A 16639-nucleotide genomic window follows, 5' to 3' on the forward strand; every position below is an offset into this window, starting at 1 on the left:
AGAAGGATTTAATTTGTGCCAGACCTTCATCAGACCTTCATCAAACAAACAAACAAAAAAAACAACAGCAAACAAACAAAGAAAAGAAACTGATGAGAAACTTTGAAAGCTGATTTGCCCTCCTTGTCTTGTTTTAGAGGTTTCATTTGTAACACATACAGGTTTATTTGTTCATGCATTTTGCACTGAACGTAGATTAATTATAGTATATTGCTTTATATAAATGATATATTATCCCACAATACGCTAGCTATAGTATATATAGCATATTGTTATGTTCCCTTGAGGTTATCACCTGTTGCTGCTGGTCAAAGAAGAAATACAAACCAATCTCAACTACTTGCGTCACAAGCTGTCCCCAAGCTATACTCTGAACCGCCAAGCCCTCAAAGGCAGCCAACAGGAATTTCACAAGTTATCTTTGTGCTCAAGGATAAAGGGAAGAAAACAATTCCATGTCAACAGAAGCCAGCCAAGTGCACTAGCTGCATGTCACATCTGATAGCAGGTTGAAGTATATAGCTACATAGTCAGGGGTCATTTGTGCCCTCTCGTCTTTTGTTCTAGTGGCAAAAGGTCATTTATTTAATAGAAAACTAAATGAAATAAAAGGTTTGCTTCATCTGGAGAAAGACAAAAATAATTTGCATTCTTGTGAGAAGAGTTATGACCTCTAAAATTAAGAACACTTTGCATGTAGAGCTCTTAATTTATGTTGGGCTAAAACTTTTTGCAAAATGAATCAATCAATACAAAAATGAAATTAAACGTTCACATCTGTGTGTATTTCCTTATATCTCTGTCTCTTTATCATAGAGACAGAGTTGAAACACAATATGAATAATTTTACAATAACAATAATAATAATATAACAACAATAACCAAGAAATAAAGTCCAGCATCAGGAAAACTCCCACTGCTCTTCCACCAGAAATCATTTTGTCTATTAAAACTGTGTAGAGGAAAGGGGAAGGCAACGTTATTTGTAAGACCCAAGAGATGTACATGCAAGTACAACAAATACCCATTTTATATACTATTGTGCTATTGATCTGCTGAACGGACCAAGATTTTTCTTCTCTGTTCAGAAACAGCTGATGACGAGTTACAGTAACATAGAACATACACACATGTATTACATGTGACACACTATTAGGGAGGTCATGCTCCTTGATCAATTAAATATGACTTACTGCAAATTTTAGCATAGCAACACAATTATACTACTCATATTGCTGAGTGAAGACCCCACAAACACAACACATGAAAGTTGCAGTGAACCATTCATATGCTTGCTTGAACTGCAGAAAGATAACGGAAGCTAAAAGAAGAATCATATTACAGATGCTCTTTAGTAAAATAGAGGAGTTATAATTTTGTTAATATTAATTTGGTACAAAACTTACAGCCCTTTGATTCCCTTTTTTCATGAAACATGAACTTGGGTTGGATTGCATTGCATCTGAACACATCTATTGTTGGTAAAGAAAAGTAAAGAATGCAGAGTGACCAGGGTTAGACTAAGGGTGTCGATCTAATTGAGAACAGTGGTGAGTGATAATAAAGGGACTTCACAGCTGCGACCTTGGCCTTGTCTTGCCTCTCTGTAGACAACAGCTGCTCTTTATTCTTCCTCTTGAAATGTATTTTACACCCTATTGCTTTACAGACTATTGTTGAACTTTAGATGTCAAGATGCTTAAAGTGACACAAATCCTAGCCTACTGTATTCATATGTTGAACAGACGACAGAGTGCAAAAGCCTATGACATGGTGGCTCTACCTTCTAATTAACAAATATCCTTTTTTTTTTCATCCCGAAAAAAAAATCGGCCTAATTATTGTTCCCTAAAATAGAAACCCTGGTTAAAATATCTGAATCTCTATCTCATGGTGTTTTGGCTTACCATTTGTTTTAAACCTACTTACAAATAATTAATTAGATACTGATACTTAGAATTAGACAGACGATGATAGATAGATAGATAGATAGATAGATAGATAGATAGATAGACAGACAGACAGACAGACAGACAGACTACCATCTGCCCTAGCCTCCCCCACCTCCTCCTTCACCCTTCTTTGTCATGCCCATGTGGGTGCATTACTCTGTTGCTCACAAGGTGAGAGCAGCAAATAGCTGCTCCAGGCTCTACCCAATTTGGAGAATGCTTTTTGTGATAGACAACCTGGATGCCATTTCTCTGATATTCATTCCCATATTTGGTTGACCTACAACCTTTATTAATGGAGAGGTAGCCTGGTCAGCCACTGGATCAGTCATTTCTCTTAAGGTTGACAGTCAGAGGTAAGAGAACACCCACGCAGGTATAAAAGTTTTAATTATATTAAAATTTCTGCTGCTAGCTATATTTTGTAATAGGTTAGCAATTGATTTGAGTGACAGGACTCCTGTTTCTGTGAACCTTGCTGTCAAATGTCTAATGAATTTGTGATGTTATATGTGATCTTTGGTTCCTTTCTGTGTGCTTCATATGAATAGCACAAATCGTTACTTCCTGTGGAGTGAAACGCCTAAGGTAAAATTTAAAGCTACACTTCTTGAATTTCTGAATCAGTTAACTTAAATGCATTTTTCTATTGGTGCATGTGTGTGTCAGAAAAGAATGGGCATTTTTGTTGCAATTATGTCTGTTTGGGGTTGCTGGTCTTAAATACCCAAACACCTCAAACACCTTTAGTAGTTGTGTCTCATGCAAAGACCTGCTGCATAACACGTTAATTTGAGCCTTCTGCATACTAAAAGTTACCGGAAATGCTTGATATACAAGAATATAAATATTTTTTGTTGTTTTTAGAAATTCTTTTACTGTCTCTGTTACTAAACCTGCTTTGTGTGCATTTTTCCTGGGTCTTACATGAATTTGGTTAATATATGCTTATGCTTATTTACATTTAATAGACATTTTTTTAAAGGTTGAAAAATGGGGGATGCTGCCATGAAAGAGTTTGGGGCGGCGGCTCCTTACCTGAGAAAGTCAGATAAGGAGCGTCTGGAGGCCCAGACTCGCCCATTTGACATGAAAAAACAGTGTTTCGTTCCTGACCCTGAAGTTGAGTACGTTAAAGCAACAATCACTAGCCGCGATGGCGACAAAGCCACCGTCGACACTGAATTTGGAAAGGTATATTCATCATATCAGTTCCATTCAAATGTATTTTAGTTTTTAGCTTTGTGCAATACCTGGTACTTCTTTTTGCAGACCGTCACAGTGAAGGAGTGCGATGTGCACCCTCAGAACCCGCCTAAGTTTGATAAAATTGAAGACATGGCGATGTTCACCTTCCTCCATGAACCAGCTGTGCTGTTTAACCTCAAAGAGCGTTACGCAGCGTGGATGATCTACGTGAGTTACCAAACTTGAAAGTTATCTTTAGTGAAATAACATTTTCGCATCTGAAACAAAATTTAATATCCCTCTCTTTACATGACAGACCTACTCTGGGTTGTTCTGTGTGACTGTCAATCCCTACAAGTGGCTGCCAGTCTACAATCAGGAGGTGGTCGTTGCCTACAGAGGAAAGAAGAGGACTGAAGCTCCTCCTCATATCTTCTCCATCTCTGACAATGGCTACCAGTACATGCTGGCAGGTACAAATATCCCTTTTAGCATTCATCTTGATTGACATTTTGTTTGGACATCGTCGCATTTTCCCTGATTTTCTGATATTCTCTTGCTGACAGACAGAGAAAACCAGTCAATCCTTATCACGTAAGTAACTTTACCAACAAGGGTCTTTTTTCAGCAGTTAAGAGTTATACTTCTTGGTCTTGAAATGTATGTCTTTTTCTACTCAGTGGAGAATCTGGAGCTGGAAAGACTGTCAACACCAAACGTGTCATTCAGTACTTTGCCAGCATTGCTGCTGTCCCAAGTGGGAAGAAAGATCCAGCTGCAGAGAAGAAGGTTCTTACGAGACAAGATTTTCTTAATGTTCGACAAACAAAATATAGTCATAATATTGCTGTTTTTCAAGGTTCTTTTTTGTTTAACTAAATCAGGGAACCCTTGAAGATCAAATCATCCAGGCTAACCCCGCTCTAGAGGCCTTTGGCAATGCCAAAACCATCAGGAATGACAACTCCTCCAGATTTGTGAGTGTCTGTATCTGGCTGATGTCAGACTACTTGTTTACATTCATAAATGAAGTTACTTCTTATTCCAAAAATACAAGTGAACACACATTTTCCTCCCAGGGTAAATTCATCCGTATTCATTTTGACAACCGAGGAAAGCTGGCCTCGGCTGACATCGAGACCTGTAAGTAAAATTAAGATAATCCATGTATCCATTTTCTGAGCCATTTTTGTTTGGTTGGAGGCCTCTGGAAATATGAACCAAGAGTGCTTTAACCATGCAAAGCCTGTTTAAAACTGGAGTATTATTTCATAATTAAACATTTGAAAAACTCTATTAAATTTGTTACTGTGTGTCACACTTTCATACCATTTATAATAACTCATTCAGACCTTTTGGAAAAGTCTCGTGTGACCTTCCAGCTCAAAGCTGAGAGGGACTACCACATTTTCTACCAGATCCTGTCTCAGATAAAGCCTGAACTTCTAGGTAAGGATGAGTACAGGACAGGTGTTTGATTTGTACTCAATCATACATTTCATAGTGAAATAAACATTTTCTATTTAATTTTAGAGATGCTGCTCATCACCAACAACCCTTATGACTACGCCTTCATCTCCCAAGGAGAGACAACAGTAGCCTCTATCAATGATTCTGAAGAGCTGATGGCCACTGATGTGAGTTGAATCTCAGATTCACTGCAGCAATTTTAGTCGAAAATTCATTTAATAAAACAAAAAAGAAAATAGTAAAATTAATGTTTTTGATTTTCGTCAGGAAGCCTTTGATGTTCTGGGCTTCACTCAAGAAGAGAAGAACAGTATTTACAAGCTTACTGGTGCAATCATGCACTATGGCAACATGAAGTTTAAACAGAAGCAGAGAGAAGAGCAGGCAGAGGCCGATGGTACTGAAGGTGAATATAATTATAACATAATAGATTATATTCAAATAACTAGGCACTCTGACGCCTGACTAATGCCAGACCTGATGAATCAAGGAATCACTTAAATAGAAGCTAAATGGAACCTAACAAAGTGAAGGATACAACAATGTAAAAAAACCCCTCTACAACAGACGACATCTATCAGTCTGCAAAGGGTTAAAAATCAATTTCTTAGGCTTTGGAACTGCAAGAAGCCATGGTGAGAGCCACTATCCACCAGAAAAACAGACAGCTCTGGGGGAGAACAGTTAAAGTACAATTTAAAGTAAAAAAAATACTGAATGTGAATGGATGATGTTATTTTTGTCAGAACATCTTAAACTGTGCAAAATAAAATATGCAAAAAATGTATCACTGTCACTATTTCTCAGATGCTGACAAAGTTGCATATCTGATGGGCCTGAACTCTGCTGACCTCATCAAAGGTCTCTGTCACCCAAGAGTCAAAGTAGGAAACGAGTGGGTCACCAAAGGACAGAATGTCGCCCAGGTACAGAGTTACAGGGAATTTTGTCAGGCTTTGATTTAATGAAAACGCACCATTTATTTTGAATCACATATTTCCGTTCTAAGGTGTACTACGCTATCGGTGCACTGGCTAAGTCAGTATATGAGAAGATGTTTCTGTGGATGGTGGTGAGAATCAACCAGTCCCTGGACACCAAACAGCCCCGCCAGTATTTTATTGGGGTGCTTGACATTGCTGGATTTGAGATCTTTGATGTGAGTTTGGAAAAATAAGTTCTTATAATCTTATAAATGGTTGTCCCTAATGTAAGGATGCATTTTAAATCATGAACATACTGTGGTCCATTTCATTTCAGTTCAACACCTTTGAGCAGATGTGCATCAACTTCACCAATGAAAAACTGCAACAGTTTTTCAACCACCACATGTTTGTACTGGAGCAGGAAGAGTACAAGAAAGAGGGCATCGAATGGGAGTTCATTGATTTTGGTATGGATCTGCAGGCCTGTATCGACCTGATTGAAAAGGTGTGACACTGGACTATATAAAAAATTTCTATTTTTATCCCACTGTTTGTGCATGTTATTCTTAAAACTAAAATGTATGTTAACATTTTTGTCATGAAAATTGTTTTTCTTCATTATATTTATCTTAGCCCATGGGTATCATGTCCATCCTTGAAGAGGAGTGCATGTTCCCCAAAGCCAGTGATGCCACCTTTAAAGCTAAGCTCTATGACAACCACCTGGGAAAATCTAACAATTTCCAGAAGCCCAGAGTTGTCAAAGGAAAACCAGAGGCTCATTTTTCCCTTGTGCACTACGCTGGAACTGTTGATTACAATATCAACAACTGGTTGGTGAAGAACAAGGATCCTCTGAATGAGACTGTTGTTGGTCTTTTCCAGAAGTCTAACCTTAAGCTTTTAGGCGTGCTTTTTGCCGGATATGCAGGAGCTGATTCAGGTATTTTGACATCCCATAGTGAAAATTAGAAGTCAATAATAATTTACAACAACAACAACAGTATTGTAATCAATTTTTCTACAGATTTGAAATGCCTTAAAAATCTGTTGTGATCTGTTGGTTCTCTCAATAAAGTTCGACATTAATTTTTTTTTAGCTCAGGAAGGTGGGAAGGGCAAAGGTGGAACCAAGAAGAAAGGTTCTTCCTTCCAAACTGTATCAGCTTTGCACAGGGTGAGATATGTTTTTATTTTTTAATGTAAAGGAGAGATTGTACTGAGTTATACATCATGACTTCAGCAAGAATTTCTCATTAGTTTGATAGAGGTTCAAAACTTTGTTCTGATTTGCCCAGTTTTGAAGTTATAGACACTGAAATTAACCAGGCGACACAAACCCTTTATGAGCTGCATTAGAAAGGTCAACAATCTGACTAAAATTGACTATGGCAACTACTTTGTAAACACCCAAAAGGAAACTTACGTACTTACTGTACTTGGTGTCAAAAGCAATAGCAACAATTTACATATGAAAAACTTTCAGGAGAACCTGAACAAGCTGATGACCAACTTGAGGTCAACTCACCCTCACTTTGTACGCTGCATCATCCCCAACGAGACCAAGACTCCAGGGGCCATGGAGAACCCTCTGGTGATGCACCAGCTGCGCTGTAACGGTGTGCTGGAAGGCATCAGGATCTGCAGAAAGGGTTTCCCCAACAGGATCCTCTATGGAGATTTCAAGCAGAGGTTTAAGTTCTCTTAAAACAAATGCATATTAGTATCAATCCATCCATATTAGTAAGTACTTGAAAAGAAACAACTCTTTCATCTGTTGTTTTTCTAACAAAGGTACCGTATTTTGAACCCTAACGCCATTCCCGAGGGACAGTTCATTGACAACAAGAAGGCTGCTGAAAAACTTTTGGGTTCTTTAGATTTAGACCACAGCCAGTACAAACTGGGACACACCAAGGTCAGTATTTGCATACTTATAGAACACTTTGAACAGAAACAAGCTGTTACTGACTCTGCTATGTGTTGCTGTAAAAGGTGTTTTTCAAGGCTGGGCTGTTGGGCCAGCTAGAGGAGATGAGAGATGACAGATTAGCCTTAATCATCACTGGCATCCAAGCTCGATCAAGAGGCCTTCTGGCAAGAATTGAATTCCAGAAGATTGTTGAACGCAGGTAACTTATCAAAGCTTGGTCAAATTCTGTTAGCCAACTCAGTTTATGTTGTGCAGCACAATGTCAAAACAGATTTGCATCATTAAAATTTATCATCTGTCCAGTATACAAGACATATTTTCCACTGAACCATATTTTATCACCGAACAAAATATCAAAATGCAATATGTTCATGGACTTATGGACACAAAATACGGCAACTGTCATTAGATACATGCATAGGAGAATGTTGTGAGGGTTTGGTTAAATATATTAAAAACATATTTTTAATGAAGGATTAACGGTGGGTGGAGTTTTACAAACACTGATTATCTGTTGTCTGCAGGGATGCTCTTCTTGTGATCCAGTGGAACATCCGTGCCTTCATGGGGGTCAAAAATTGGCCCTGGATGAAAATGTTCTTCAAGATCAAACCTCTGCTGAAGTCAGCAGAGACTGAGAAAGAGATGGCCAACATGAAGGAAGAGTTTGCCAAACTGAAAGAGGCTTATGCAAAATCAGAAGCCCGCAGGAAAGAACTGGAAGAGAAAATGGTCACTCTTCTCCAAGAAAAGAACGACCTGCAGCTCCAAGTTCAGGCTGTATGTTAAAGGATAGTTTCTTACAGTATGACAACAAATATCAACATCACATGTATTGTGTGTGTTTGTCGGCTTAATGCGTATGTCATACTTTTTGTCTTCAGGAGCAAGACAATCTAGGCGATGCTGAAGAAAGATGTGAGGGGCTGATCAAGAGCAAAATTCAGCTGGAGGCCAAAATCAAAGAGCTGACAGAGAGACTGGAGGATGAGGAGGAGATGAATGCAGAACTGACTGCTAAGAAGAGGAAGCTGGAGGACGAGTGCTCCGAGCTGAAGAAAGACATCGATGACTTAGAGTTAACTCTAGCTAAAGTGGAGAAGGAGAAGCATGCCACTGAGAACAAGGTACAACAAACCTATTAATGACTGTCATTGTGAAATTAATCTGTTACTAAACTGAACCTCTATTCTGGCTATAGGTAAAAAACTTGACTGAGGAAATGGCTGCATTGGATGAAATCATTGCCAAGCTGACCAAGGAAAAGAAAGCTTTACAGGAAGCTCATCAGCAAACTCTGGACGACCTGCAGAGTGAGGAAGACAAAGTCAACTCTCTAACTAAGGCCAAGACTAAGCTGGAGCAGCAAGTGGATGATGTAAGAACATAGACTGACTTTGGTAGTTAATGAATAATAATTTTAATATATCAGTACCATTGTAATAATATTTATTTTCCCCCACAGCTTGAGGGGTCTTTAGAGCAAGAAAAGAAAGTCCGTATGGACCTTGAGCGAGCAAAGAGGAAGCTTGAAGGAGACCTCAAGTTAGCTCAAGAAAGTATCATGGACCTAGAAAATGATAAGCAGCAGCTCGAAGAGAGGCTGAAAAAGTAAGATGAGATGGGCAGGTTTACAATGAAGCAATAAAAACACACTTTCGATTGTGCCTCAAGTGAAACCTTTTTATTTTATATCCAAAGGAAAGATTTTGAAATCAGTCAGCTGAATGGTAAAGTTGAGGATGAGCAGGTGATGAGTGCCCAGCTCCAGAAAAAACTGAAGGAGTTGCAGGTAACGAATCAAACAAGACCCATGAAAAAGAAAAAGAAAAACATATGGTTTGGAGGAGTAAAATTAAATGTCAAGGTTTGCTTTTGACTCCGATCTAGGCTCGTATTGAGGAGCTGGAGGAAGAGCTAGAAGCAGAGAGAGCTGCTCGAGCCAAGGTGGAGAAGCAGAGAGCTGACCTGGCCAGAGAGCTGGAGGAGATCAGTGAGAGGTTGGAGGAGGCTGGAGGAGCCACAGCTGCCCAGATTGAGATGAACAAGAAGAGGGAGGCCGAGTTCCAGAAACTGCGCAGAGACCTCGAAGAGGCCACTCTGCACCACGAAGCCACTACTGCCACACTCAGGAAGAAACAAGCCGACAGTGTTGCTGAGCTGGGAGAGCAGATTGACAACCTGCAGAGAGTCAAGCAGAAACTGGAGAAGGAGAAGAGTGAGCTCAGACTGGAGCTGGATGATGTGGTCTCCAATATGGAACAAATTGTCAAGGCAAAGGTAAGTTACTTTCAGGTATTAGGGATTGTTCTCATTGCCAAATCAAACATTAATTTTATAATTGTGTACATGATTGGCCATCTACTGCTTTTTGTTCACAGAACAACTTGGAGAAAATGTGCAGGTCTCTGGAAGACCAGATGAATGAATATAAAACAAAATCAGAAGAGGGACAGCGTGCCATCAATGACTTCACCATGCAGAAAGCAAAGCTTCAAACTGAGAACGGTATGCATTAGACCTGAACAGCATATTTTAGTTGTGCCATTGTGCGGTACTGAATTTAATGTTATGCTTAAATAAGGTGAACTTTTGAGGCAGCTTGAGGAAAAGGATTCTCTGGTGTCTCAACTCACGAGAGGAAAACAGTCGTACACTCAGCAAATTGAAGACCTGAAAAGACAACTGGAGGAAGAAGTCAAGGTAGCAAATAATCATCAGTGTAACCTCATTAGGTAGAGACCATTGGTACACCCAGTGCATAAAGATACATTTTCTTTTAGGCCAAGAACGCATTAGCCCATGCAGTGCAGTCTTCTCGCCATGACTGTGACCTGCTCAGGGAGCAGTATGAGGAGGAGCAGGAGGCTAAAGCTGAACTGCAACGTAGCATGTCCAAGGCCAACTCTGAGGTGGCTCAGTGGAGAACCAAGTATGAAACTGATGCCATCCAGAGGACCGAAGAACTAGAAGAGGCCAAGTAAGCCAAATACACTAAGTCCACGAACTCAGCAAAGGTAAAGAGCGTTTAACCACAAATACATATTTTCATCACCTAGAAAGAAGCTGGCTCAGCGTCTGCAGGAGGCTGAGGAGGCTGTTGAAGCAGTGAATGCTAAATGTTCCTCTCTGGAGAAGACCAAACACAGGCTGCAGAATGAGATTGAAGATCTCATGGTGGATGTAGAGAGGTCTAATGCTGCTGCTGCTGCTCTGGACAAGAAACAAAGAAACTTTGACAAGGTTTTCATCCGGCACTTATTATTTCACTGAAGCGGAAGGTCAATCTTTTATCTAAAATGAAAACTTTCTTGTAGGTCTTGGCAGAGTGGAAACAGAAGTACGAGGAGTCTCAAACAGAGCTGGAGAGCTCTCAGAAAGATGCCAGGTCTCTGAGCACTGAGCTCTTCAAACTGAAGAACTCCTATGAAGAATCTCTTGAACATTTGGAGACCATGAAGAGAGAGAACAAGAACTTACAAGGTGACTTAATTACCCATTAAAATCATACATGAACAGTTTGTTCACAGTATAACGGCATTTATTTTTTACAATATGCCCTCAGAGGAAATATCTGACCTCACTGAACAAATTAGCGAAGGTGGAAAGAATATTCATGAGCTTGAGAAGATTCGAAAGCAGTTGGAACAAGAGAAGTCTGAGATACAGACAGCTCTGGAGGAAGCAGAGGTAAGCTGCTGCATACTGGCCTTTTTCAAATTTGAAAGATTTTAGGTTGTGAGGATTAATTCATTACAAGTTATGTAGTCATTGTGTCTAATTTCTATTTGTGACAGGCCACACTGGAGCATGAGGAAGGGAAGATTCTCAGAGCCCAACTTGAGTTTAACCAAGTAAAGGCTGACATTGAGCGCAAGCTAGCTGAGAAAGATGAAGAAATGGAGCAATCGAAAAGAAACCACCAGCGAACTGTGGATACTCTTCAAAGCTCTCTGGAGGCTGAGACTCGCAGCAGGAACGAGGCCCTGCGTCTGAAAAAGAAGATGGAGGGAGACCTCAATGAGATGGAGATCCAGCTAAGCCAGGCTAACAGGCAGGCAGCTGAGGCCCAGAAACAACTTAAGGCCGTCCATGCCCATCTGAAGGTCTGAATAAACAAGCAGTTCTACTTCTTTGAAACAAAAATCAAAACCAAAGTGAAACATCAGTTAAAATTTTGGGGGTTTTTATCTTCAAGGACACTCAACTTCAGCTGGACGACTCTCTGCGAGCCAGTGATGATATGAAGGAAAACATTGTCATTGTTGAGCGACGCAACAACCTTCTTCAGGCTGAAGTGGAGGAGCTGAGAGCAGCTCTGGATCAAACGGAGAGAAGCCGCAAACTTGCAGAGCAAGAGCTGCTGGATGTCAGTGAGAGAGTGCAGCTACTGCACTCACAGGTAAGACTGGAGAAGACTTGATACAGAAACTATCTATTGAAAATATACTCAGGAATTTAAAAAATCATATTTTTCATCTGAACACCAGAACACCAGCCTGATAAACCAAAAGAAGAAGCTGGAGGCTGATACATCCCAGCTTCAAACTGAAGTGGAGGAGTCAGTGCAGGAGTGCAGGAATGCAGAGGAGAAGGCCAAGAAGGCCATCACTGATGCTGCCATGATGGCAGAGGAGCTGAAGAAAGAGCAGGACACCAGCGCTCATCTGGAGCGAATGAAGAAGAACATGGAGCAAACCATCAAAGACCTGCAGCACCGCCTGGATGAAGCTGAGCAGATCGCCATGAAGGGAGGCAAGAAGCAGATTCAGAAGCTCGAGGCCAGGGTAAGTCAAAATCGTGTTAATGAAGTCAAATCGATATAATAAATTACCAAATCATCAAACAAGGAAAATATTTAGTATGTTATAAGTAATCTTTTTGTTCAACAGATCAGAGAATTGGAGAGTGAAGTTGAAGTTGAACAAAGGAAATCAAGTGATGCCGTCAAGGGAATACGAAAATATGAGAGACGGATTAAAGAGCTGACGTATCAGGTATTTTTGAGTCACCTTAGAGAATGAGGGAAGAAACAGTAAAAATTAAATTCATATTTACTTTGACTCAGAGAAATACAATTTTTTTCTTGTTTGCTTCCAGACAGAAGAGGATCGTAAGAATCTTACCCGTCTGCAAGATCTGGTGGACAAGTTGCAGCTAAAGGTGAAATCCTACAAGAAAGCTGCTGAGGAAGCTGTAAGTAGTCTTTGCATTTACATTTTACACACTAAAAAAGCATTGCACCTGTTCATCATTTCTACTCGCCTATTAATCATATAGAAATATAGAAAATATACAGCAGGTCATCTTAAGGATATTGTGCTTCTGTTCTACAGGAGGAACAGGCCAACAGTAATCTTACCAAGTTCCGCAAACTTCAACATGAGCTCGATGAAGCTGAGGAAAGAGCTGACATTGCCGAGTCCCAGGTCAACAAACTACGTGTCAAAAGCCGTGACGCAGGGTCAAAGGTCAGTATCTGTATAATGACACATCGCATGTATCTGTTTTAGGAATTTTATAAAGATTTCATTTACCATCAGAATCCACAGATGCATTTTACAGTTTGCATATAACTGCATATTTAAAAGTTAATTTTACAAATATGTCCAAAATTGAATCTACAAGACTTGAAAGTTTTCAGTTTTGTCACATTAAAGTGAACCATTAATATGTCCAATAATACTTAACAATATTTCATTCTCTCTTGTTTGTGTCTCTGTTTCCAGAAAGGTCATGATGAGGAGTAAAACACATGGTCTGAATCCCTGTTTCTGAGACATCGGATGTATTAGTAACGGTGTCTCCCTATGCATGTTGGTTGGTCAGTAGAATAAAATGAATCTGCATCTGAAACTGTGTCTTGACTTTTTTTTGTTGCTTATTAGTGGCAGTCCTATTAATTAATATTACATATAAGAAATATAACTAAAAAATTAAACTGTAAAATGTAAGTACAGCTTGAATATAACATGATACTGCATACACTTTTCTCAAATAATTTGGAATCAAGAAAATGTATCACACGTGTGAAAATGGCTATTAAATGGTTATTAAAAAAGCAGAGTGGATATCATGTGAGACAATCTACAGACTCGAAGATTGATTTAGAGTTTTTGATCACAGAACAAAAAATACATTATGACCCAGCTGTATTCTAAGGAGCTTGGAAAGAAAAGTGTCTGGACTTCTTTAAGTTTCATCTGACAAGCTTCTTCAGTTCTAAGAGCAAATGGTGGAGAGTCCCATATTCTAAGCCTTATGGGAGTGTCACCAAGAGGGTCGTGGACCCCCTATTGATCCTCTACCTAATCAGGATGGGCCAGGATGTGAGTGGGCGTTAAGGCGTCTGGGAAGGGATCTCAAAACTGGATTATAGCTGGCAGACACCGTCTCTGTTCAAGGATGTTCGTTCACAGTGGACTTCTTTCACTCCTCTTTCAAACCATCTGTCCTCTCTGTCCAAAATGTGAAACTAGTTGTATCTTTCATATATAAGTTAATTAATAAATAATCATTAATTTCTTAATGGAGGAGTGAAAACAGTTGATAAAAAAGGTTATATGAAAAAAAGAAAAGAAAAAAGTTATATAATTACATCAAACTTCCTCACTAGTCGAAATAGGCAGCTTCATGTTAAACAGCTTTATGGGGTGTTTGTTTGTGTGTCAGTGTTTCTCATGATAGATTGGCTAAAGTCTGGCTGGACCTATGCTGTCTTTTGAATACATTGTTTCTAGACAATGGATGGTGGCTGAGTTTTCCCACCTAATTAACTAGTGAAAACATTGTTTTATGTAAGAGGTGCTACACCACCCATCCAGGAAAGAGATATATAGAATTGATACATTCTTTGAAATGTATATTGGTTGTGCATGTTTTGGATTTTTTTTTTTTTGCATGTTTTGTGTCCTAATGATGTAAAATACAGTAGTAAAAACACTGATGACAATAATACAGTTTTATCATGGTCAAATACTAAAGGATAATCATCAGAGAAAATTAATACAGAAAATACTGGGTAAATACACAAAGTGACTATGGCACCTAGCTCATGGGAAGATTGACAAAATATCTTGATGATCAGAACATGGCTTATCATGGATACAGGCAAAGCTAGGGCAGACAGTATGGTAGCAGAGCACAATGCACAAAGTGTTTCTTCACTCAGCAGTCACACACTGATGAACTTCTCATCATGCCCTGTGCATCCAAACACTATAAAGTTTAGCTCCCTGCTCCTCTGAACAGCAAATGAAACAGCCAAGATATTTTTGAATTCATCGTGTAACTATAAGCACAATACACACGATTACGTCAGTTGATTCTGATCATCTGATAACTTGCGCCCTTTTTCATGGATTAATTGATTAATCTGAAATTTCCATATCCATTTTCATGTGTGACAGCATGCCTGTTTACAAAAAGTTTGGTAACTACACTATAGTTAGAGACACGAATGAACCTAAGCAACTTAAAATTCACTATTGTCATTGAAAAAACAAAATTAAAATGTTATCTTTCAATTAGTAGTTGTAGACATAGAGGTTCCCTACAATACCCCACAGCGCCACAGCACCCTCAGCACTTCCAGCAGATTTCTAATTAGCTTAAGCTCTTTATTGCAAAGAGACCATGTTATTTAGAATTTGTCCTACTTACAAGGGTAACTTATAATAATGACCACTGATATAGACAGTAGTCTGGCCTTTTAGCCACTGCGTAATTCAACCATATAATCAAGACTTTCTCATATGCACATATCTACATTGGTATAGTTAAGTGTCTGATTTGTGACCTCTTATAAAAATTCAAACAGCAATTCTCCCAAGAACTCACCTTACGTAGTGACATGCAATTCCCGAGTTTGTCTCATTCCTCTGGTTTTCCCATTTAAAAAAAACCTTTGAAGGAAGGAAAGGGTAAGAAAATTTCAAACAAATCAAATTATTTTAATTCATGCAACATTCTGACAAAAAAATACACATTATCAAGAAATTCCTGCTTCTTGGATGCAAAATATAAAGAAATGAGGCGTAGTTCAAAAACCTTTCCACATTACTGTGTATAAAGAAAACTTTGGATTTACAACAGATATTAGAACAACAGTAATGCTAATCTGCTAAACAGAATAGAATAGAAATAGAAAAATGTATATGGTATTTATATTTATAGGCATTAACTGTACAGTAAATATAAAACAAATACATTATATAAAGATTGATGAAGTTCAACCATACCTTGCAAAGTTCATCTGTTCAACAGAAATTCAGTCTTCAGCAACAGACATATTTTTTAATGTACAGAAGTCTTCTAGAACTGACTGCAAAGACACCAAACACTAACTCCTTTATTGTCTAACTGAAGGCAAGGAGAAAGGGTAATACAAGAGGACATATGGAGGCAGGGACCAATGCTCAACACCTCCTCAAGTGACCTTCAGTAAATATCAAGCATTCTAAGAATAGCAACCACATCTGAAACCACAGTTGGCTCAGACTTCAAACTTAAGAGACAAGGTGTCTCACACCTTCCCTTCTATATACAAGTCATTGAAGAAGACAAGGATACAAGGATTCTGGACAGCTGGGAATGGGACCTTTGACGGTGCCTGGAATAGATTAGAGCTAAGTAAAGGAGTTCAGAAGTTTGGTATGAGGGCTGACACACTGCTAACATTATATACTGTATGTACACTGTATGGAGACTGATCAATAGAATTTCCAGTTGTAGCTTAGGCTAAGAAGCCTTCACTGTTAAAGTATTGGTATATCAGAGACTGCCTGTTGTGGACATCCATCACAGATGTCAATACTAGCTTAAATGCAATTATAATAAAAATGCAGAATATGCTAAAAGTAAGCAGAAATATTACCCCTCTGTCCTGATTACAACGGATAACTTTTCATTTATTTTTATTTATAATTTTTAATTATTACTTTAAAATTAGGCACTATAACAATCTTGTTTACTTGTTTTACAGCTAGTTTTCATGTACATGTTCAGTCTATATCCATCATGCCACTTCACAACTCATTTAAGCCAGTTCTAGGCCTCTACTAATACTAAGTATGTACTGTACATGTGTTGCAGCAAACCCCTGTTTAGTCATCCCTTATGGTTGCCACAGCCAATATTAAATCTGACACATGTAGTTTTATCTGTGTTCC

The 16639-nt window shown here is 38.9% G+C and overlaps 1 protein-coding gene across 2 annotated transcripts; it reads left to right on the top strand.

Moving 5' to 3' along the window:
• Positions 1-2263: 2263 nt before the first annotated feature.
• On the top strand, positions 2264-13325 carry LOC146688357 (myosin-7-like). Of its 2 annotated transcripts, none has more exons than XM_085439328.1 (39): positions 2264-2308; positions 2504-2540; positions 2924-3146; positions 3225-3368; positions 3457-3613; positions 3707-3734; positions 3821-3929; positions 4025-4117; positions 4220-4283; positions 4491-4589; positions 4674-4777; positions 4878-5016; positions 5418-5536; positions 5620-5769; positions 5871-6041; positions 6170-6479; positions 6637-6713; positions 7023-7228; positions 7331-7454; positions 7532-7668; positions 7994-8249; positions 8354-8596; positions 8671-8847; positions 8935-9080; positions 9171-9261; positions 9360-9749; positions 9851-9977; positions 10054-10172; positions 10253-10449; positions 10529-10712; positions 10787-10952; positions 11035-11159; positions 11267-11575; positions 11668-11871; positions 11960-12256; positions 12362-12466; positions 12570-12665; positions 12806-12940; positions 13199-13325. In XM_085439328.1, exons 3-39 carry the CDS (start codon positions 2946-2948, stop codon positions 13217-13219), a joined length of 5820 nt encoding a protein of 1939 aa, XP_085295454.1. In that variant the 5' UTR covers positions 2264-2308; positions 2504-2540; positions 2924-2945; the 3' UTR covers positions 13220-13325. The 2 variants fall into 2 exon arrangements, with proteins under 2 accessions (XP_085295454.1, XP_085295453.1); XM_085439327.1 differs by having other exon boundaries at positions 2938-3146.
• The last annotated feature ends 3314 nt before the right edge of the window (positions 13326-16639 follow it).

Source organism: Copadichromis virginalis, linkage group LG18, assembly GCF_057382275.1.
Source record: "Copadichromis virginalis isolate Kocher_CV1m ecotype Utaka linkage group LG18, C_Virginalis_male_GT1.1, whole genome shotgun sequence".
In the NCBI taxonomy this organism is placed as follows: domain Eukaryota; kingdom Metazoa; phylum Chordata; class Actinopteri; order Cichliformes; family Cichlidae; genus Copadichromis; species Copadichromis virginalis.

What these genes read in the sequence shown, in the direction of transcription:
- LOC146688357 (XM_085439328.1), top strand. Translation starts at nt 2,946, where the DNA reads ATGGGGGATGCTGCCATGAAAGAGTTTGGGGCGGCGGCTCCTTACCTG. An exon ending in ACAAACTGGGACACACCAAG is followed by an intron (nt 7,455 to 7,531) that starts GTCAGTATTTGC and finishes TTGCTGTAAAAG; the next exon opens with GTGTTTTTCAAGGCTGGGCT. An exon ending in TGGAGCAGCAAGTGGATGAT is followed by an intron (nt 8,848 to 8,934) that starts GTAAGAACATAG and finishes TTTCCCCCACAG; the next exon opens with CTTGAGGGGTCTTTAGAGCA.